Genomic DNA, 22,737 nt, shown 5'->3' with positions numbered 1-22,737 from the left:
TACATGTTTCCATAAGCTGTGTGGGTGCTTGAGTAACTTCTCCCAACTGAATGTAGCATACGAGTGCCCCACAGAGTATTCATATCTGTTCACTACAGTCCAGCTCTGCTACCTGGTGAAGACAAATGTCAGCTTCCCAGGCTGCTGCTTTGCATAGCAGTGTCTCTTCAGAAGATTCCCCTTCCTGGAAAAGCTGCTCTACTTAAACATGAATTCCTTTAACTAGCTGATGCTATTGAGTAGTTGACAGGAGCTATGACTTCATTGTCATATATGGAAGAATTAATCAAGTTTATCAACTCGGTTTTTGTTCCAGCTATGGGTTTTTATCAAGTAGGTTACTATTGAACCTCACGCTTTAACTATATTAAGTGCAACCACTCTTGTTCTCGCAGCCTCTGATTGTCAGAGAAGACTGACCATTAGAAGGGAGATACCTGCATCTCTTTCTTTCAAACAAGCTGCAACTTTTAATTCCATTTATCTTGCACTTTAATGAGAATTTCACAATTTAAATTTCATTACTTTTAAGTGCTACAGGAGTGGATAACATTAATTTTGGGCCATGCTTAAGCTTTTAGCTTGGCTGGAAAGGTCTTTATTAATGATCTGGAGGATGGGGTAGATTGCACCCTCAGCAAGTTTGCGGACGACACTAAGCTGGGGGGAGTGGTAGATACCCTGGAGGGTAGGGATAGGATACAGAGTGACCTAAACAAACTGGAGGATTGGGCCAAAAGAAATCTAATGAGGTTCAACAAGGACAAGTGTAGAGTCCTCCACTTAGGAAGGAAGAATCCCATGCATAGCTATAAACTGGGGACCGACGAGCTGGGCAGCAGCTCTGCAGAAAAGGACCTGGGGGTAACGGTGGATAAAAAGCTGGATATGAGTCAGCAGTGTGCCCTGGTTGTCAAGAAGGCTAACGGCATATTGGGCTGCATTAGGAGGGGCATTGCCAGCAGGTCACGGGAAGTGATTATTCCCCTCTATTCGGCATTGGTGAGGCCGCATTTAGAATATTGTGTCCAGTTTTGGGCCCCCCACTACAAAAAGGATGTGGACAAGTTGGAGAGAGTGCAGTGGAGGGCAACCAAAATGATTAGGGGGCTGGAGCACAGGACTTATGAGGAGAGGCTGAGGGAACTGGGCTTGTTTAGTCTGCAAAAGAGAAGAGTGAGGGGGATTTGATAGCGGCCTTTAACTACCTGAAAGGGGGTTCCAGGGAGGATGGGGCTAGGCTGTTCTCGGTGGTGGCAGATGACCGAACAAGGAGCAACGGTCTCAAGTTGCAGGGCGGGAGGTCTAAGTTGGACATTAGGAAAAAGTTTTTTACTAGGAGGGTGGTGAAGCACTGGATTGGGTTACCTAGGGAGGTGGTGGAATCTCCATCCTTAGAGGTTTTTAAGGTGAGGCTTGACAAAGCCCTGGTTGGGATGATATAGCTGAGGTTAGTCCTGCTTTGAGCAGGGGGGTTGGACTAGATGACCTCCTGAGGTCCCTTCCAACTCTAATATTCTATGAATCTATGATTCCTGAGTTGATTTTTCCGACAACTGCAATTCTAGAGTAATATTTCTGGAGCCTCATTTATTCCTAATGCCTTCAGCTAACAGAGGTGAGTGGAGAGCGGCATTGTGCTTCACAGCGTCAAAACACTGCAGCACATCTTGCTGTAGGCTTCCTTCTGAATGGAGTTCATGTAGGGAGTTAGTGAATGCTCTGCTTGTGTCAGGCTTGGCTCTAGCTGTGCTTCCTGCAGAAGCAAAGACAGTGGCTGCTTTGCCGTATCTGGCAACACTGAAGAAGAGTGATCCGAGCGGCAGAGGGTATCAATATTGGTCACAGCTTGATCACTTAAGTGTGGTTAAGCTTTACTTCTGTATCAGTCAGATTCTGCCCAGAGCCAGGCTCAAACATTAAGATTCAAATGCCAATGGGGAGTCTGATAGAGAAATCATGACCTAGCCGTTCCTCATTTCTTCTTTGGCTGGTCCATGCCACAGCTCTAGTTCATCTGTTCTGTCCTGCGGTAGGCACCCCTTCTGGCATTAAATATTCAGTACCCAAATTCTTGCCATATATAAAGTGTGGCTTGCTAGGAAAGCTTTTGTACTCATTTTCTAATACCCATCTTAAGTAACGAGGAAGGAAATTTTACTTCTTGTGCAAGCAGTTTTATTAAGTTTATCGTACAAAGGATAAACAAAACCAGAATTTTTTTTTTTAAAAAAAGGTTAAATGCTCTTCGAGAAATAGCTGAAGTATGTTCCTGGCTGCGAAGGTTACACTGCAAAACCTCTCATATCATAGTAGGTGTAATGCTGGTGAGAGACATGTCCCCAGCGATGCTGAGCTTGGTGATTTCTTTCAGGTTTTTCACCCGGTGGTTGAACTGCAGCAAATGGGCATCGTTGACGGCTACCTTGAAATGATCGGTCTCGCACAGAACTTGGATCTGCAAAATGTCATGAGACAAGAGGAGGAGTTGAACATTGCATTTGTTTCAGGGACTGTCCCAGGCTAGCGATCCTATGGCCACTGTTCTGAATCAAGCCTGGGTTAAGAGTGACTGGGAGCCATCGCCGCAGCGGATGTGAAACGACTTGGTACTCTGAGTCGATTGCAAAAAATGGCCCTTTTTTTTGCTGCCGTTCCACTGGCTGAAGAGGCAGATGGAAATACCCCTCGTGAGCTGTCACCCCTCCAGAGGGTGGGGAAGCATGTGGGCTGCCTCCCCTTCTATACTGTTCTGGAGATTGAGAGCCTCAGGGTCAAGCTCTGGCATCTTTCACAAGCATTTAATTCTGCATCCCTTTACCCTGCTTGAAGCCAAGTATTTGTTCACTCCCTTCTCCCTTTGGGAACTAGTTCAGTAACATTTGGTTCTGAGTCTCGACTACCGCTTGTACCCATGACTACAGAACCCCCATCCCCCTCCGAGTTACAGCTCACTGGTGAAGGCCAGGCCCTCTTGTGAAACGGTGAGACTCTCGAGCAGCCCAGACACCATCTACTCAACAACCTGCTGTTTTACTGGCCGAGGGCGAGTGGAGCTTTGCAAGGCGGTTTTAAACAGTGAGCTAGCAGAGGCCCTGAAAACTGTAACTCTGCTTTCATACGTTCCAATGGCTCGCTGTGAGCCGGGCAGCTGTTTCACCAGCCAAGGGAAGGGAAAAAAAACACTCTAAGCGTCAGGGCCTAAGAAGGGCTTGTTTCTTATCCACTTAGCCACCACAAAAGCAAACAGCCAATCCATCATAGCAGGGCGTTCGTTTCCTATAGACTTTCCCCTGCTTTAGCTAACCAGCTGGGAACCAGGCCCACCCCTTTGATACTGTGCCCCAGCCGCTGGGCGATAGGTGGGGGGACCTGCTAAACCTTCAGAGGTTGCAGCACCTTTACCTTGCCAGCCTGGCTTTGACCGTACACGAGAGACTATTCTATAGAAATTGTTCCTCGACAAGCTGTTTTCTGCCTCAGCCGGCTTTCCCTACAGGCTGGGGGGGGACCTCACTGATCTGCAATATAAGTCTTATGTTTAAAAAAAACCACAACTGGGTATCAGCCCAATTAGTAACCATTGCAGAGAGGCAACGTGTGTGGGGAGGGTAGAATTTATACCCCGACCCTTGGCCAGAGCTGTTGAGAAAGTTAGGGAAAGGCTACATTGGATGAAGTTGCCAATGGAGGCAAGACGCACCTTGACGTGGCCCTTCGGTGAAGTTCTCCGCTTACTAATGCCGATTTCTTTACAGCCAGACTCACTGGACTTTCTCCTTTGCACAAGCAGCAAAGCCTTTACTCCACGGCCCTTAGCTTGTCCTGCTATGGCCAGCCCTGGCTGGCAGGGACCCTGCTCGTATCTGTCACACTGCACCTCAGAGCAGCTACTGCGCTCCCCTTTACACGGGTCTTGGGGTCGAAAGGAATTGAACCCGCAGGGGGCTTATGAATGTTGTGTTGTTGAAAGGTGCTGGCATGACAGCCCTGGAGATTTAAATCCTCCGTCCACCAAAAGAGACAAAAGCCACGTGAGCTGGCTAGGGATGCCCTGTGAAGTTGCCCAGATCCTGTTCTGGAAGGACCAGCTGCAGCGCTGTTTATCCCCATTCACCTCGATTGACAAGGACCAGTTAGTACCATGGTGGTGCCCCTTTTGGGATTGGGCCCGGGCGTCAGTGACCATCCCTGTCCAGGATGTTGCACTGAGGGGCTGATATTTACAAACTATACATTGAAAGTTCATGTCTACCAGTTGCCAGACCTGATGTGCCAAGTTAAGTTTATACCTTAAAGGGTTTGCCAGCTTCAAATGGAAACCTGGAAGTTCTTTCCTCCGTTCCCCAGTTATTCTGAAGCATTGTATTGCAGACAATCACTTGTCTGTTATCCTCATTGAAGCGGGGATTAAAGTGGAAAGCAACATCGTGCCCTTTCTTGAAATCCAGGGAAAATCTGCAAGAGATGGGAATGGATGGATCAACTGCTCGTTCCACAGCACCTGAACTGGGTTGGGGCACAGCTCATCGGCTGTTTCCTTCAGCCCTTAGTCCCAGAAAGCAGGGGAATACGTAAAGAAAAGAGGCGAGTGCATTTCTGGCTGCACTTACTCTAGTATGGTTTAGGCTGTGTTCGAGAGCAGAAAGCCAAGAAACTTTCTGTCCTGCCAAAAAGTGCATTGTTCTTTGAGGAGTGTGCTGCCTGGAATGTCTTACTGTGATGAGATGTTACACAACTGTAAGGAAACAGGCAGCCCGGTGCCCTGCTTTCACTGGCCGAGCATGTCAGCAACTCTGAAACCTCCATGTGTGTCTAAAATTACAAGCACACAGTACACTACACCCGGCACGCTGACTGGCTGATGAGTCCTTGCCCCATTATCATGGCCAATTTAGTCTTTTTCCAACCCCCCCCCCTGTAAATTCAAACACACCTTCTAATTTCAACTCCTGGGGAAAACATTGTTCCACAGCGAACATCTCATCTGAACTGCCGCACCTTCTACAATTCCTTAATACAGCCCGCGTCTCCTAGCAGCCTCACCCGGCTCCTGCCTCCGGCTCACCGTACCTGTGGGCGTTTGGGGTCACTGTACCCACGATGGTTATCAGCAAGCGAGGCATGAGTCCGGACTGCAAGGGCAGGTCAAAGGGGACTTTCTGTGGAAGAACATGACCTTTGCGTGAGCAAGACCCGGACTGGTAGCCTACATTTAACACCCCTCCCTCCCCCCAAAAGCCTCGGCTCTCAGACATCGATAGTAATCATAGAAACACAACAGCTCCTCGGGAGACTGTTAGCCCCCTGGCGGTCTGACCCACGCAGGAACGCGAGCCCTGCACCCCGCTTGCCAGCTAGCTAGAGGTAAAGGGCCGCTGACTGAAGGCTTCCCAGTTACTGCAGCTCGACAATATAAACGTAGCTGGGGGGTAAAGACTTAAAATCTCTGTCAAGTAAACCAGTTTGCCTGGACCAAAAGGGAACAGCTGATATTTTCTGGGAAGTTTGCTTTACAATTCGCAATAGCGGATCGTTCCTTGGGAATTAAAATGCTCAGGGACCATTTAGATACAAGGTTAGCACAACAAAGATCGTGGTGTCGTTCAGAGCGATCAGTTTCTTCCAGCCAGGTCCCATCTCTGTAACACCTCTGTACTCACCAGGAAGTACCAGAGACACACGCTGGCACACACCCGGCAGTAACGCTCCTGATCTAAATGGCGCTATGGGCCTGAACTTGTAGGGCCCGGGCACAGGAGGGTGTTTCGCACCTTCCAGGAAAGATTCTGCACCTTGCAGGCTTGAGTCCCATGTGCTCCGGTTTCTAATTCATACACTACTGCATTCTCAGTAAGTCAGCTCCCTCCTGTTCTCAACCTATCAGACACTGGAGGCTGTCTAAGAACTGGCAGCTATTCAACAATTATATAGCACTCACCAGTTGGGCAGTAGATCCTCCTGGCTGAGGGGCAGATCCAAATCCAGGTCCAGTTTGTGGTGCAGTAGGAGTTGCTCCAGGAAACGCCCCCGGTGCGCCAGGATAGGCCCCCGGTGTGCCAGGATAGGCCCCGGGTGCGCCAGGATACACCCCCGGTGCGCCAGGATAGGCTCCCGGTGCGCCAGGATAGGCTCCCGGTGCGCCAGGATAAGCCCCCGGTGCGCCAGGATAGGCCCCCGGTGCACCAGGGTAGGCCCCCGGTGCGCCAGGATACGCCCCTGGTGCGCCAGGACCAGCAGGTTGATTTCCCCAGGGACCAGCAGGCCAGCCTTGGTTTGGAGGAGCATTTGGGTTTGTGTTACCGGATCCAGACAAGGCATCAGATAACTGGATGGAAGACAGAACATAGTCAGTAAGTTGCCATTGCATCCTACCAGCCAGCCTGAGTCTGCTTTGATTCCTTACATCATGCTTGTGTCTCTTGGTGCTTTACGGGGAGAGGACAGGCAGCGACCAGAACACGGAACAATAGAGGCGTAAGAATGATAACTCTTGCCCAGGACAGGGGTTTGAAATGTGTTTCATACATTCATATAGGAGCTAGCATCTCCCTCGACAGCCTGGAGAACCAGAGTTGCACGGAGTGGGATTGGAGAGAGATCCATAGGGAGGTTAGCCAGAAGGGGACATTGACTTGGAAGTAAGGAGGGGCAGGGATTGGCTCAGGACAGGGTAGCCTGGAGTGTCTCTGTGTGACCCAAAGACCTCTAGACACCAACTGGCAGAGGGCACAGGGATCCCCTGGGTTCACCAAAAGAATGTCACGTAAGGTCTCTAATGAAAACCTGTGGCCCACGGGCCATCATCATCATGAGATGTATGTACGGGACATGTGAAGAGTCACACAAATGTGCAGAAAATTATGTTCTCTAGACTTTGTAGTTAAAGGCAGGGCACTCAAAGGTAGCATCCCTTGAGGCAAACATCTCTGGATAAGAAGTGAAGACGCTTATCTCCCTGGTGGACCATTGTGTGTGGCGTGTCTTACAGTAGAAAGTCCATTAGCAGACTGAGTCTAATGCTAATGAAGAGCTTGCGGAGACTTCAGAAGGAAATTAACAGGAAGCGGTAAATGAGGGAGGGACCCCAGTTCTCCGATGAATCTCAAAGGTCTGTTCTGGTACATTTAGGGGAGTGCAGAGAGATGATCTAGCACCCTTCAATCTGTGAAGGCAAGTTATCAATGGGCTCGATCTTTTGAACCGGAGATCTCAGCCATCCTGGTTGAGCTGTCCTGTAAGAGACGGGGGGATGTCTTGTGAGTTGAGTTTAGGCTCTAGAAAGCGGGTTATGATTTTGTTTTGTATGTAACCATGAGTTTCCAATATTCTTACTTGCTATCATGTGACTCTCCGCTCTTGGATAACAAACTTAGCCTTGTTTTCCTTATAAGGCCTGGTCTACACGTACCGGCAAATTCGGCGGCAGTCGATGGGAGATACGCAAGCTTCGTAGAGTAGCTTGCGTATCTTACGTCGCCTTCCTAAAGTCCGTCCTGCGCGCCGCCTCCGCTACGGTGCGCCGACGGGAAATGTGTACCCATCGACGCAGCGTTACTCTTTTTCCAGAGGTGGTTTTATGAAATCGACGTCCGGATCGATTGAACGGGTCTTCGCTTCCGCTCAATCGATCCGGATAAATCGACCTGACGGTAGCGACTTTGCCGCTCTCAGTGTAGACATACCTTTTCTCTCTCTAACTGCTGTGTGCTAAGCGGACTGGTGATCCCGAGTTGACTCGTTTAAGCTGGTGTGTGTGATTCCGTGAACGTTCAGTGGGGCAGGGGCTGGGATGTGCTTGTCGCCAACCTGCACAGGGAGCGCGAGGCCTGCGGAGGCCTGGAAGGCAGTGCTTGTGGAGCTGATCCACAGCAGGCTCAGACAAGACTCCCTCACGCTAAGGGCAGGTAGAAGTGAGGTGCCTCAAAACCCTGGGAAGCATCAGTCTCCAGTAAGCTGCCTTGAGTTGCGTTTATGGTCATAAACCTATAATTGAAAGCCAGAATAATGGCCATGAGCCTGGTCCAGCTCCCGCTGATGCCAATGAGACTCTTCCCACTGCAGTCAATGGGAGTAGGGTCAATGCACACAGCCCTAGAGATTCATGAGCGGCTTGTGATTTTGGGTGCCTAACTTAGGACACCCAGGAAGGATTATTTCAGCCCTACATGTCCTGATTAAGAGCTGAATTTAGTTCTGAGGCGTTCTACACAGATTAGAAAAGACGAGACATTCTAGCTTCCACCCAAAAACTGCACACGTTAGTACAGTAAAACTATGTTCACTTTAGTGCAAGGCAACATTGTTTATAATGACCAAAGATTGCGAATTAAAAAAAAAAGTCAGGACTTACAGAAAACCCGTCTGCCATTTTCCTAAAAGAAAGACAAAAGAGACAGTTAATGCTCATTTTTTCCACATTTCCATCTATCAGAAACAGATCTTAGCATTGCACTTTTAAAAGTCACGTTGGTTTGTATTTAATATGTGCTGACGAATAGATCTCCTGTGTCTTACTTGCCAACTTTTCACCTCAAAATATTGTTGCTTCCAGTGTCAGAGTTAATGTCTCTTAACTACACCAAGGACTAATGACATCTCCATGAAACACTGTAACCCAAGTATTAAATAGGCAGATATCAGTACCATACTAGATGTTACTCTGCTAGTGCCTGGACTGATGTTTAAAATTAGTGCCTCCATATGTAGATTACGTTATTCTCTGTACAAACCCGCGGTGTCCAGACTTTAGTGGGAAAGAGGCTAATAAATGCTGAAATCGTCAGTGCTCAAGGACTGCAAATGAAACTGATAGTTGCTACATAAGGGCCATTATCTTGGCAAGGACTTTGCTACAAGGGACTTAAATCAATAAGGTTATCTTTCCTGAGTAGACAGACACCAATCTGGAGTGTCTCACGCGTGGGGGCTTAAAATCCAGTTAAGGAAATACTGTTTAAACCTGTAGCACTCATGCGCAATAGCTTATTCAGTTACAGAATTCCTGATTCAGCAAATGCTTAAACACAAGAGTAATCCCAATGATGTCAAAATTAAGCACATATATGTTGCTGCATCAGGGCCACAGTGAGGGACCAAGCATGGCTGAATTTCTGTCTTTCCAACAGAAGTCAGTCCTTTTAAGTAATGGATCTCTCAGATAGACAGTATGAAAAAAATCTGACAGGCCATATGTTTCTACTGGCTGTCATTGTCCAGATAGCTATAATCTGGCATATAATCTGACAGTTTCTTACCGAATCTTTGTTAGGGAGCCGATCTCAGCCTTTCCACCCACCGTGTTCTGATAAGGTGTGAACCCAGTTCCGATATGCTAAACAGCAAATTGTGACATTGGTGTAAGTCCAGAGTAACTCCACTGAAGTCAATGAGGTTACTCTGGTGCTACACCAATGTCAAAGAAATCAGAATCTGGCCCTGAGCAGTGCATAAGAAACAAAAGGTAGCGATGCACTTAGTCAGCTTTCATTCACCATTTTGTCAAGTACTTTTCATGCAACATTTTCCTCTGGCCCTAACAGCTGGAAATGGATTTTGTATTAGTAAGTGGTAACACACAGTTATAGTTACAGAAATGACTATAAATAGCATCAAAGCTCCACATTCAGTCTGTAAATAAGGACCACGTCAAGGCTGTTATATTTGCAAATCAGGAAGACTTCTGCCAAATGCTGAAAACTCAACAGGAAGAAAGGAAAGGGAAGCCCCACCGGCTCTGTTCATCCTGCCTCCAGGAATGAAGATTCTGCAACCAGAGATTTGCTGGCCTGCTAATGATTATTTCTACAGTGCTACGAAGATGCAGGGCACTTCACAGTCACATTGCAAGACAAAGTGTCTGCCTGGAAGAATTGCAAGTGTCTGACTGAGACCAGTCCGGACAAGTAAGGTTCAGGCACAAGAGCAAAGAGCCTGTGAGAGGAGCTCAGCACCGTGCATTAGGCAGAAAGAAAGCAGCACGCTCCAGCAGCGAGCTGCAGGATCTGGTTTGTGGCAGTGAAGCAGGCATGTGTGACTCACACACAGCAGCTTTGTGCAATAGGACGGTGCCATTTTATTTCGTTCTTGCCCCTGACTGTAGCTGCCCTTGAAATCACACAATGGCTTGGTTCAGTAATTCGGCTGCATAACACGTTTTCATCTACAGTTGTCCCGGGAGGGGTTGCTTGCGTCTCTGACCCTAGGAGACCAGGTACAAAACCCAGAAACTATTCACCTCCCATCCCCCACTGCAGATGTTTCGAATATGCTTAAAAAAAAATAATAAAACAATACCCAAAACAAAAAAACAAAACAAAAAAACCCGCCCAAAGTCTCGGGAGTAAAAACCACAAACTACGTAATGGAATTTTTTTAATGATTTTTTTTAGTTCAGAGAGATCACCGTAGTAACCGGTCTTGGAAAAACATCTGGCTGATCTGTGCAGCCTTGGGCTAAGGCGTGGTACAAATATGAGTCAGACAGTCACCCATTTTGCTCAGCTGCTCTCAGATGGAGATTCTCCTTCCATTAATAGCAAATAAAGTTTGGGTACTGCATACGGCTAGCTTATGTCAGATAAAGCTGCACAGTAATAAAATTCCCAGCTCTTACCTCGTGCTTTTCATCACTAAATCGCAAATGAGCTTTACAGCGGTGGGCAGTGTCATGATCCCCATTTTACAGCTGGGCAAACTGAGGTGCAGAGAAACGAAGTGACATGCCCAAGGTCACCCAGCAGGACAGCGGCAGAGCCAGGAATAAACGTAGGCCCCCGAGCCCCAGGCCAGTGCTCTAGCCACTAGGCTATACTGCCTCTCTAGCAGTATGCTAGCTACAAAACTCCCACTGGCTTCAATGACAGCAGAGTTGGCCCCTAAGTTGTTAACAGAGCATCAGTCACCATTGTACATCCCTACCACTCAAACCTGTGCCTGCTTTTTAGATGAACAATTTGTCAAAGGGAACCAAAATCGGGCTCTCAACATGATTCGTCTCATGCAATGTCTGAGCCCATCTTGAACAGCACCGAGGCTAGCAAAGGAAAGAATTAAATTTACCTGCTAGCAGAAATAGTTACACTGGCACAGAGCTGGGACAGAGAACATCTTTGTTAAATGGGCAGTCGAACTGCACGTACATCCCGTCGTAAGCAGCCACCACTGCGAGGCAGCCGGTAAAGTGGGGCAATTACTGTGTTTTGTCCTGACATTGCAGGTGGGTCTCAGCAACTCAGTGGCGGTGGCAGGGTCCATATTTGGTACTTCTGAAGACAGGTAGGCAGTCACCTTAAATTAAGGTACTGTGCTTAGCACTTGACGCTGGGTAGGCAGCTGGGACCCTGAGACCACTGCCCAGCGTGCTGACCAGTGTTGTCTGGCTGTTTCCTTGTGCTCCCCCTTTGGTCTGTTTATATCCACTTTTGTCACTTACTTAGACATACTTAGATTCTAAACTCCTTGGGACTGGGACTGTCTTTTCTTTCTGTCTTTGTACAGCACCTAGCACAATGGGATCCTGGTTCCTGCTCTTAGGTGCTACCATAATACAAACAACAACTATGCTGTAAACCCTCACTGCCCATGCCTTAAAGGTTGCAGTCTAAATGAATACAGACAGGGATACACAGTAACTTCAACCTCCCCTCACCAGAAGCTGTTCCCATCACTGGCTCCATCTATAAGCGCTGATAATTATGCAAGTGGATGTTTAGAGTACTACTATTATGGCCACAACACTAATTAAATAGGATAGCCTCCACTTCTCCGTGTGCAACTCTGTGCACACACCTGGCTCTGCAATTTTTGCACACTCACAGATGCTAGAAATTCACCATGCAAAACACATTCGACTGCATTAATTCAATCAACTGGAAGCACAAGTGCATGTGCAAAAATTGCCCTATGAGCAATTGTGCATGCACAATTATTTATCTGCATTGTGGTAAGCACCTGGAACATCCAAATGATACTGGGTGGACCCTTGTGCTAGGTGCTGTACACAAACCTAGGATGGGTCTACTCTAGAATAATGGGTACATCTGGACCTGCTCTGGCAAGGTTAGGAGTGCTGCAATGCAGTCACATGAGGAAGAGTTGTGGTTACGTGGAGGTTAATTAACACACTCCTTCCTAACCTCACCCCATTTTTCTAGCATAAAGAACCGCATAGTATGGCCACAGTATGGCCAGTCACTTTGGGACTAGCTGGCCCGAGCTGTTCTGCTAGGAGACAAGACGATGGGACAGCAGCCCCAGAACGAGACGGCAACGTCAGAGCTGGCCTGGAACCCACCGGAGTAGCACATATCATTCAGAAGGGAGCGCCCCTTTTTCTCAGCATGGACACACACAGCCATCCAGATGCTCTCTGTGCAGCTCGGGGGCAAACCGCTGCAAGGAACGACACACAAAAAAACCCTCCTTCCCCTGACTGAAAGCACTGGCAAAAGCGCTAGGGAAAGGGGCACAAACTCTTTAGGTCCCAATTTCTTCCCCTTCTCTCCCCTGGGGGTTTGAACAAAGCTCTTTACCTCTGCTGTGTTGTTGCTGTTGCGGCTGGAAGACTCCTCCTACTGAAGACAACAAGTTACAACACAGAGCCAGAGGCAATAATTCAGCCTGTTCTCAAGCTGCTAGACGGATAGCCTGCAGGCTGAGTTTGCTCTGTGGTGCTGTTAACCCAGCCCATTTGGTGTTTGTCCTTCCCCATGCCAGGCTGAGCTGGCAAAACTGGAGGAGGTCATAGAATCAGAGAAGATCAGGATTGGAAGGGACCTCAGGAGGTACCTAGTTCAGCCCCCTGCTCAAAGCAGGACTAACCTCAGCTAAATCATCCCAGCCAGGGCTTTGTCCAGCCGCAGCTTACAAACCTCTAAGGATGGAGATTCCACCACCTCCCCAGTAACCAATTCCAGTGCTTCACCACCCTTCGAGTGAAAAACTTTTTCCTAATGTCCAACCTAGACCTCCCCCATTGCAACTTGAGACCGTTGCTCCTTGTTCTGTCATCTGCCACCACTGAGAACAGCCTAGCTCCATCCTTCCTGGAACCCCCTTTCAGGTAGTTAAAGGCTGCTATCAAATCCGTCCTCATTCTTCTCTTCTGCAGGCTAAACAAACCTAGTTCCCTCAGCCTCGCCTCATAAGTCATGTGCTCCAGCCCCCTAATCATTTGTGTTGCCCTCCGCTGGACTCTCTCCAACTTGTCCACATCCTTTTTTTAGCGGCGGGCTCAAAACTGCACACAGTACTCCAAATGCGGCCTCACCAATGCCAAATAGTCTTGGTGTTTTGTCTCTGAAGAGTCAATGCCGTGGGGCACAGATATCAGCGAGGTGACCTGGCTGTAGTTTAGGGCTGGATCCAAAGCACTGCAAAGACAGGCGCTGATACTGCCAAATACAGATTATGACAATTTTTGCCCTTATTGATACTGCCAACCTGCGTGTTCCTAAAACAAGGATCAGGCCCCCTAAAATCAGGAAATGTTTTTTTTTTTATCTCAACTTTTAAGTCAAACATTCCTTTTGGTGTTCTTTGTATTTGCCTCCTGGTTTTAGAACCTTTAGTATTCTCGTTCTCAGGATTCTCTCTGCAGCTGTAAGAACTAGAAGCTGCCTATGTTAAATGGAAACAGAGTCTCACACCATCACGTGACTCCCAGAGCTGGGGCTTTAGGCAGCACCATCAAAACATCCTGAGACGCATGAAAAAGCAGCGAGAGCTGGCGACATCCCTTCCTTGTGCTCTGTGCAGACTAGCAACTTCTCACGTCTCCTCATCACTACAGGAATTTTAACCAGAGCTCTGAGCAATAGATAATGTTTTGTCAGCAAAGACTGTTTTGGTTTTCAGATCCAGAACGAAAGCTCTACTTAACCCTTGGGCTCCACTGCATCGCCAGCGAGGTGCCATCAAAGGATTGTCTCAAAAGCCCGGGAACCTTCTGATACTAGCACCCCAGCCCCACAGGTAGCTCTGCAGCAACTCCACTGTCTGCACCCCAGGCCATCTCAGCACTTCTCCCTCCCACTGCGTGCTGCGGCAAGCAGCTGCCGCTCTGCTCTCTGGCTGCCTGGCACAGCCGCCGCGGCAGGAAACAAAACGCCAGCCTCCGGCTCCTCGAGATCTCTCGCCCTGCTGACTGCTTTCCCGCCCACCCGCTGCTCCAGCTCGAGGTCTGGGTGCATGCAGACGCATGCACATACGTAAGGGAGGGTGAAGATTCAGAAGCACACAAGGTAAAGCTGCGTGACAACCACTTTGTCCACTCCTAGCTCCCCGAAGATGTCCCCGCATGGGCCGAACCTTTCTATGCTTGGCATCAGATCTTTTATCCTTTGGAACGTGTGAGGTGAACCCCATCGGATGTTTGCGCTAGCCCAGTGGGGAAGGAAAGGATACACTTTCTGGGCGTGGCTGGGCTTTATATATACACACAGATTTTGGGTGTGTGCTTGCTTTTGCACGCGGCTAACTCAGAGAGGGACTTACACTATTTCAGTTTTCCAGTTTTCGCACTGCAGCGCAACTTGCATCTGGCACGCTTAGGGCTGGATCCTCCATCAGCTGGCGTAAATCGGCCGGAGTGCTGGAGTGAAGCTACACTGATTAACAGCAGCTGAGAATCTGGCTTTAGATTTTAAAAGCTATAGCGTTGTGCAACACTCAGTTACACAACCCGTTGTCCCACAGTGTGCCCTCTTGCCTCCATCTTTAGAAAAGAGAATTCAGTACAAAACCCTCGGCTAATACATGAATCAGGCTGCAAGGAACACAGGACAGCCTGGAAATGAAATGATCCGCGTTCCTGTGATGTGCTGGTCTTCACATCGCCTGCACATAGGATTTATTACTATCTAAGTTGGTACTTACTATAAAAGTACCTGCCATGCGGGCAAGTTAATACTGATTTAAGAATCTTTAACCCCCAGCTTGTGTGCTTACCTCTATAGCCCGTGGTGTTACATTAGCAGAAATCTTTACTTTTAGGACACACACACTAGTTTCTAATCTGTGTCTGACGGCCATGAACTCTGAGCCTGGGGGGGTATGACAACCTGCCGGGAGGGATCCCAGGGAGACGGGCGACCGCAAGGTAGAAAAGAGGATCCTGGTCTGGCAAAGTTTGAGAACCACTGTCCTAAAACACATCTCACAGCCGAACATAAATCTGAATGTAAACCTTCAATCCTGCTACTGGAAGAAGAAGGAATTTTTGCTGTTCAATTCAATGGAAGCAGAACTGGAGCCGGCTCAGAGACATTCAACAGAGAGCGGCAACTCCTCTGCCTGATCAAGGAATGTTATGGATTGGCCATTTTAATATTCCCGACTGACATCAGCTGAAAGGGTTGGGTAGCTACAGGCGGTTGAGGAGTGCAACAGGAGGGAAAGATACATAATGCATGGGGAGGGATACCCACCTGTTACACACACAACGCATGGGGAGGGAGACACACCTGTTACACATACACAACGCATGGGGAGGGATACACACCTGTTACACATACACAACGCATGGGGAGGGAGACACACCTGTTACACACACAACGCATGGGGAGGGATACCCAACTGTTATACATACACAACGCATGGGGAGGGAGACACACCTGTTATATATACACAACGCATGGGGATACACACACCTGTTACATATACACAACGCATGGGGAGGGAGACACACCTGTTACACACACAACGCATGGGGAGGGAGACACACCTGTTACACATACACAATGCATGGGGAGGGATACCCACCTGTTACACATACACAACGCATGGTGAGGGATACACACCTGTTACACACACAATGCATGGGGAGGGATACACACCTTGTTACACATACACAATGCATGGGGAGGGATACACACCTGTTACACATACACAATGCATGGGGAGGGATACACACCTGTTATATATACACACCTGTTATGCATGGGGAGGGATACACACCTGTTACACACACAACGCATGGGGAGGGATACACACCTGTTATACATACACAATGCGTAGGGAGGGATACACACCTGTTATACACACACAACGCATGGGGAGGGATACACACCTGTTATACATACACAATGCATGGGGAGGGATACCCACTTGTTACACATACACAATGCATGGGGAGGGATACACACCTGTTATACATACACAATGCATGGGGAGGGATACACACCTGTTATATATACACAATGCATGGGGAGGGATACACACCTGTTACACACACAATGCATGGGGAGGGATACACACCTGTTATATATACACAATGCATGGGGAGGGATACACACCTGTTACACACACAACGCATGGGGAGGGATACACACCTGTTATACACACACAATGCGTGGGGAGGGATACACACCTGTTATACACACACAATGCGTAGGGAGGGATACCCAACTGTTATACATACACAATGCACAGGGATTATACAGCTGCTCCTATTTCCAAGCAACGCAAACATAAGAGGCACTTTTTCCGTTACTACAACTGACTTAACGGAAGTGTTGACGTTGGATGTCACCTGGCTGTGGTTTATCGATGTCAATAAACCCCCAGTAACCTCAGAAGCCATGGCCAGGTGATTGGATCCGGATGCTATGCATTTGTGCTAGTTACACTCACACAAGCCAGGGACCAAAAAGGGGGAAACTGAAGATTTATAATAGTCTCGCCACAGCCCAGCCCAGTAGATTCCCCTCACGGAGCTGAGAGTCCATGAACTAAACACAGGGCCCAGCCTGGCTCGACTCCTGCCTGTCACAGGCAAGTCGCGTGACCCTGCCCCTGTCAGAAATGGCGGGGTGGGGGGCGGCGCGGGTCACAGTTCAGTGGCTGGGTAGTCGCATTCCTGGGATCACTCACTCGCTCTCTGCTGGCTGAACAGCAGCACAAGGGACACCCCGGGGCTACCTTCGCTGCGGTGAGGGGTGGGGCCCAGGGCGGCCTCCCCAGACAGAGCCCCAGCCCCACGGCAGGGCCGCTCTTGCCCCAGCACCTCCTTGTCCCAGGGAGCTGTCTCAGCCCTGCCCCGCTCGCAGGCCTGGCTTGGGGGAACTGGGGGGGGGGGGGTGGTCTGCACTGGGGTGGACCGTCTCCACCCAGCAGCCACCGAACCGGATCAGCAACTTCCCTGGCAACTGCTGGAAAAACCAGAGCCAGGCGGGGGTGGGGGTAGCTGAGATTGAGCCATGTCCACACAGGCCCCTTGAGCCCGGGACTGCAGAGATCCTGCTCTTTGCGTGTGGACGCCCGGCGTGTTCCCAGCATGCTAGGGTTACCACAGTGCTGGCAAGGTCAGGGATCTAGTGTAGACAAGACAGGGCTATCTAGACTGGACTCCTGCATCCAGCGACCTTGTCCCCCCACTCCCAGCTTTGTGGGCCACTCAGCAGAGATGGGACCACGAAAAAGACAATCTACAAAGAGGGGCAGAAGCAGGATCCCGGCCCTCACCTGGCTTCTCTGGCGTGGGTGGTTTTCAGGCTGCTTTGCTTTGCTTACCTTAGAAGTATCAGGAGTGCGGATCAAGCCTGCGCGTCTGTTTTCTCTGGAACTGGAAGCCGAAGGAGGAGGCAGGAGTTTGGTTTCCCTGGCTCTTGGAGGTGGGGCAGGACTCAGCCTGCTGTGGCCAATGGATGGAGCAGAAGGCGTGACATGGAAACCCCTGAAGCCAGGGCCACCAACAGATGATTTATGCAGGAAACCGCAATGCTGTGGTGGGGGGGGGACTTCCTGCAGAGTGGAAACGACATGACTCTAACTCCCTGTGGCTTTACTGCTGGTATCAATAGTGTTCAACACCCGGAGGGAGGGGACACCAATCTGGGGTGTTAAAATGGGAGCTGTCCCCCAGACTGAAGGGCACGTGCGAAGTGACAGGGGATGGACCACTCGATGATGACCTGTTCTGTTCATTCCCTCTGAAGCACCTGGCATTAGCCACCGTCAGAAGGCAGGACACTGGGCTAGATGGACCCTTGGTCTGACCCTGTGTGGCTGTCAGTAATGGCATTGGCCACCGTCAGGACAGGACACTGTGGACTTGGTCTGACCCTGTGTGGCTGTTCTCAAGAGTTTTCCTCTTCCCTGTTCATTAAGCTGTTGTGTTAAATGCCTTTTAATGCACAAGCTCCAGTGTTTTAAACAGAGCGAAATAAAATAAAACCTCGGGGTTAATCAGATCTGGCTGCCAGGGTCGCTATGGGCTTCTCTGTTGATTGGGGGAACCTGAGGTAGATGACGCTGCCTTCAGCATCGCGTCCGTTAACTCCAGCCCTCGAACACCGGCACATTTCGAAGGTCAATGTAAAGGTCAGGGGGGGTCATAACCCAGCCACTTCACCAGCCTTCCATCAAATCAGGCGGCACCAAGCCTGGATGTCTCATGTCAGAAATGATCTGAAACCCAGCACCTTTCAGCCCCACTTCTCCGCATCATAAAGAATCAAACAAGGGCACCCATCCCATTTCCCACCCCCCCCACATCCCAGGAGGCCTTCCACGTCGCCCAAGCAATGTGGCAGAGTAACTAAACCAACCGGTTCCCCCAGGGCTGGCCTGCTTCTCAGCTACCACCTACAACTCACCTTGTGCGCATCAACAGCCCTTCCACGCTGTCAGGACGCTCAGACACGACAGGGACGAGGGCCACGTGAGCACCTGGAGAGAGAAAGGCTTTTGTGACAACTGGGCCTTTAAGGTTTTGCCTGCTTGGCAATAAACCATGACTAGCAGGGCGAGCTGTTTTTCATAGGGAATGTTACAAAGAGGCGCAAGAAAGCCAGGGAGAGAAGCTGAATTAGGCCAGACAGAGAAGGCCTATTGATCTAACTCGAGGACGAGGTTAAGATCGTGCTTGGGAAATAAGAAACCGTGGGTCTGGAAATGATTAAACTGAAACGACCGTGGTGGAAATGGAGGCCTGGTCTGTGGCCGCAGGAGCGCGGGGAGGGGCTATTCCGCTCGGCACGCCCTCTCGCGTCCTGTCCCGGGTGCTCTGCCCACCGCCGACGTGCGGGGATTAGCGCTGCCCGTCTGATGCCCTGTCCTGCGGCTGCCCACGCCATCGCTCCGCTCAGTCTCGCTCTTTCAGGACTCAGCTGCTCCCGCTTCACGGCTCGGCCCTGCAGGCAGGTCCAGTGGAGGGCGTACCGAAGGTCTCTGGCGCCCGGGAGCCAAGCCTACATTTGCACACCCCCCCCATGGCCCCTCAGGGCAGGAGGAGTCCCAGCGCTGCCCCCCATCTGCCCTGGGGGGGGGGTCTGTAACCACGGGGGGGGGGGAGGCGCGGCAGGAGGGAAATGCAGGCTTGTCTCTACAGCCCCACCCCCCCTTCCCCGCCCGCCCTTACCTGGTGCAAGCGCCTGCCTTTCCCCGTGCAGCGGTGCTGGCTTGATTGGGGCGGCCCCACACACCCCCCCCCCCGCCCGGCCCATCGCAAAGGGCCGGCCTGGTCCCCCCCCCTTACCCGCTGCTCCAGCCAGTTCCAGTAAAGAAGGAACTGAGGGGCATAGGGCCAGCAGCGCCTCATAAACTGTGGCATGTGCACCAGAGTCGGCCCTACGGGTACCGCTAAAGGGAAGAAAGTTCTGGTAACCGTACACGGAGGCGCGCACACACCCACAGTGGAATGGACATGAGCAAGCACTCGAAGGAGAACAGTGCGTTGTTGTGAACTTTGCCTTGCCTGAGATAGCATGACCCACCGAGTGGTTACTCATGTGGTCCTATTCCTAGGCGTGGCTATTGTCGTTGTTAAGTTTCGTCTCTTGGGAGCAAGGAATAGACTCACTGGTCTACTGCAATGGAAACACAGAAGTCATTTCCAGTAAACATGACCATGACTCATAGTTATCACGTCTCTGTCTTGAACTGTCCTAGAACGTTGCTGTGCGCTGGTAAACAGCTGCTGCTTTCCACCCCAGAAGTGGCTGCATTTCAATGGTGGCTGAAAGGATCCTGGTAGATTACATACACGCTCAGATCCAATTTATTATTTATTCAACACTCAAAAGCATTACCACCTGGGAGGAGAAACACAGTCCTTGCCCTGAAGACTGGACAGTTTACAGTCCTGAGCTTGCGGCTGAAGTGGGGCACTGCGTGGGTGCAGTGCTCTACTCACAGGAGTTGCAGGATAAGGACCTAATGGGAGGCTCCCCACATGTCAGAGATTAAGCAAGGATAGGAGAGGGACTGGGCGGGGGGGTACCAAGTTCACAGATCACACTGATCAGGGCACAGAATCATAGAATTGTAAGACTGGGAGGGACCTTGAGAGACCTTCTAGTCCAGTCCCCTGGCCATGCCATGTCTCAGGTTAGTTATACACACTCCTTAACAGCGCCACAATATAAGGCCACAACTTTTAAAATATCATTGATTTTCCATGTAAAATACCTATTCCACCCCTGGACACTATCAGATATTATATATTTCTATTCATGACCTTCTCCCCACACCCTCCCACGCCTCGCCCGTGAAGGAGGAGGGGCTGATATGTAAGAATTTAGCAACAGTGTCACGGGAATGTTCGTTACATTTAATAACTTGGCAGTGAGGAAACAAGTGGGAAGACGACGCGCCAGGTCCAGATAAAACACTGTCTGGTAAACAAGTCGGGAGGGTAAGAAACAATGCCTGGGCTACTGGTTGTGAAAATCCCACTTCTTTGACTCCAGCCCAAAATCACACAGCTGTTTGCAAAAGCTGAGACTGGGCAGCTCCATAGGACTCGGAACGGTTAAAAATTGACTTTCTAGAGAGCACGAGAGTCTGCCAGAGAGTCGGAAGCGGATGAGCCGCCCTGCTTTACTTTTTACTGTTCCGACTGTTAAGATCAAACACCACTTTGGTTTAATCTGGTCACTGTATTAACTGCTGGTCACAGCTTCTGAAGGGAAGACTTGCAGAACCCAAACCTGGACCTGCTGAGAAATCACAGATGGGACACAGTCTATAGCCAGTCTGAGAGTGGGAGAACTGCAGGTTTCCACATGGAGAGAGGTGAGGGCAGAGGCCCTGTCACCTGAAGGGAGGCACTCAGGTTAGAGCAGGGATGGGCAAACATTCTGGCCTGAGGGCCACATCTGCTTAGACATTGCATGGCGGGCCATTAATGCTCCGGGAGCGGCTCCAGTCAGGGCGCCACTGGGCCCATGTGGTGGGAGAAGGGCAGGGCGGAAAGGTGCAGGGCTGGGAGGGAAGCGGCCGCCACTGTGCCGCACAGCTTATTCAGCAACCTTTCTGCGGACCACCTGAATGAAGCTCGCGGACCACGTTGAGCTGGAGGACCTGATGAAAAGCTCAGACAGGCTGCATGCGGCCCGCGGGCCGTAGTTTGCCCACCCCTGGATTAGAGAGTGCTCAAAGGTGCGGCTAGCCCTGTAACCGTGACATACCCATTACCAAATAACTGTCTGCCTTTCTTTCACATTTTGGTGCACCCAGGGCTGGCTAACGTTGGCCCAGAGGAAGGCCAGGGAGGGCTTGGAAAGCTGGATGAAAAATAGTTCCTTCGATTGTGTATGTTTCCTTTAGCCTTTGGCTTTATTCTCCATGTGTATCTGTGACAGTCTGAATATTAGTCAGCTTTCTGAACAAATAAACGTTTGAACTGGAGAACCCCCACTCCAAAAACCAAACAACAACCCAGCAGTAACGAAGTGACACGTCTTTGGGGTTCTGATGGAAATCTCACTGGTTAAAATGTAGTCAGCAGCGCTAGCTGCTCTCGTGTTTAGCACGAGGCTCGCGATAAGTGGTGTTTTTCTTACAGCCTGGCCCGCTGGCGTCAAGACATCGCATGAGAAGCTCAGCTTGTGTTTAAAACAGGGGTTCCCAGACTTTCTGGCTTGAGGGCCACAAATATCATTTTTACAATCCTGCAAGGCCACCGGTCCATCAGCCCCTAAAAAACGTGTTGATGTGTGCACCGGTAAGGACTACGAACCACCACATATTTAATCCTTACTACGAACCACCACATATTTAAAATAAACATTTTGATGCCACTCTGCTCACTGTTACATTCACTATCTTACACCCACAGATGACTCACAGTGTGTCACACACTCGCGGACAAAGCACGCGTCTAGATGGGTGACTGTCACCACACACTGAAGCACGTGGCCTGGCAGCTAAGTCACGGTGGGTGACAAACTGGAAGGCCCTGATTTTTAGAGTCCTGCCCCTCCTCAAGCCTGGTAGGTCCTGGCTGGTCTGCCCAGCAGCCCTCCCCTCCTGCGCCCACCCCCTGCAGCCAGACGGAAGGAGTTCAGCGAGGAGGCTGCCTCCTTGCCGATCTCCCGTCCCCCTGGCTGCAGTAGGGAAATTGCACGTGTCCTTTAGCCCCGTGCGCTCCACCTGGGTCCCTGGACAGTGGCTCCCTTCTGCAGCCAGGGGAACGGGAGATCAGTGCTCCCCTCCCTCTGCCTCCAGCAGGGACCCCAGCACCTAGGGACCCAGGCAGAGCACTTTGCCGTGCTCCCTGCTACAGCCAGGGGGAGATGAATGCTGATCTCCCGTCCCCTGGGCTGCAGCAAGGAGTCTGCACCGGTCTTCGCCTGGGTCCCTAGGCAGCGGCTCCCTTCTGCAGCCAGCGGGAGGGGAGCCACAGGCCACTTTGAAAGACCCCCCGGGCCACTTTTGGCCCCCGGGCCACAGGTTGGGAACCGCTGATTTAAACCAATAGGCTGAGTTTCTAACCCCCATGGCTGTGGAGGAACG

General features: G+C 50.3%; 1 protein-coding gene across 1 annotated transcript; it reads right to left on the bottom strand.

Annotated features, from left to right (window-relative positions):
* Positions 1-2,237: 2,237 nt before the first annotated feature.
* LGALS3 (galectin 3) lies at positions 2,238-17,596 on the bottom strand. Its single transcript, XM_067554815.1, has 6 exons — positions 17,512-17,596; positions 8,354-8,375; positions 5,942-6,328; positions 5,074-5,162; positions 4,293-4,458; positions 2,238-2,458 (listed from the first exon to the last, which is right to left on the bottom strand). Exons 2-6 carry the CDS (start codon positions 8,369-8,371, stop codon positions 2,303-2,305), a joined length of 816 nt encoding a protein of 271 aa, XP_067410916.1. The 5' UTR covers positions 8,372-8,375; positions 17,512-17,596; the 3' UTR covers positions 2,238-2,302.
* Between the last annotated feature and the right edge of the window lie 5,141 nt (positions 17,597-22,737).

The sequence above is a fragment of the Emydura macquarii genome, unplaced genomic scaffold (genome assembly GCF_026122565.2).
Source record: "Emydura macquarii macquarii isolate MOO-44397 ecotype Brisbane River unplaced genomic scaffold, CSIRO-AGI_Emac_v2 contig_1551, whole genome shotgun sequence".
NCBI lineage: Eukaryota > Metazoa > Chordata > Testudines > Chelidae > Emydura > Emydura macquarii.
This window is presented reverse-complemented; position numbering and strand designations above follow the sequence as displayed.

Coding starts and splice junctions, on each gene's coding strand:
- LGALS3 (XM_067554815.1), bottom strand. Junction 4,459..5,073: donor GTGACCCCAAACGCCCACAG/GTACGGTGAGCC, acceptor CATCTCTTGCAG/ATTTTCCCTGGATTTCAAGA. Junction 2,459..4,292: donor AAGCTGGCAAACCCTTTAAG/GTATAAACTTAA, acceptor GACATTTTGCAG/ATCCAAGTTCTGTGCGAGAC.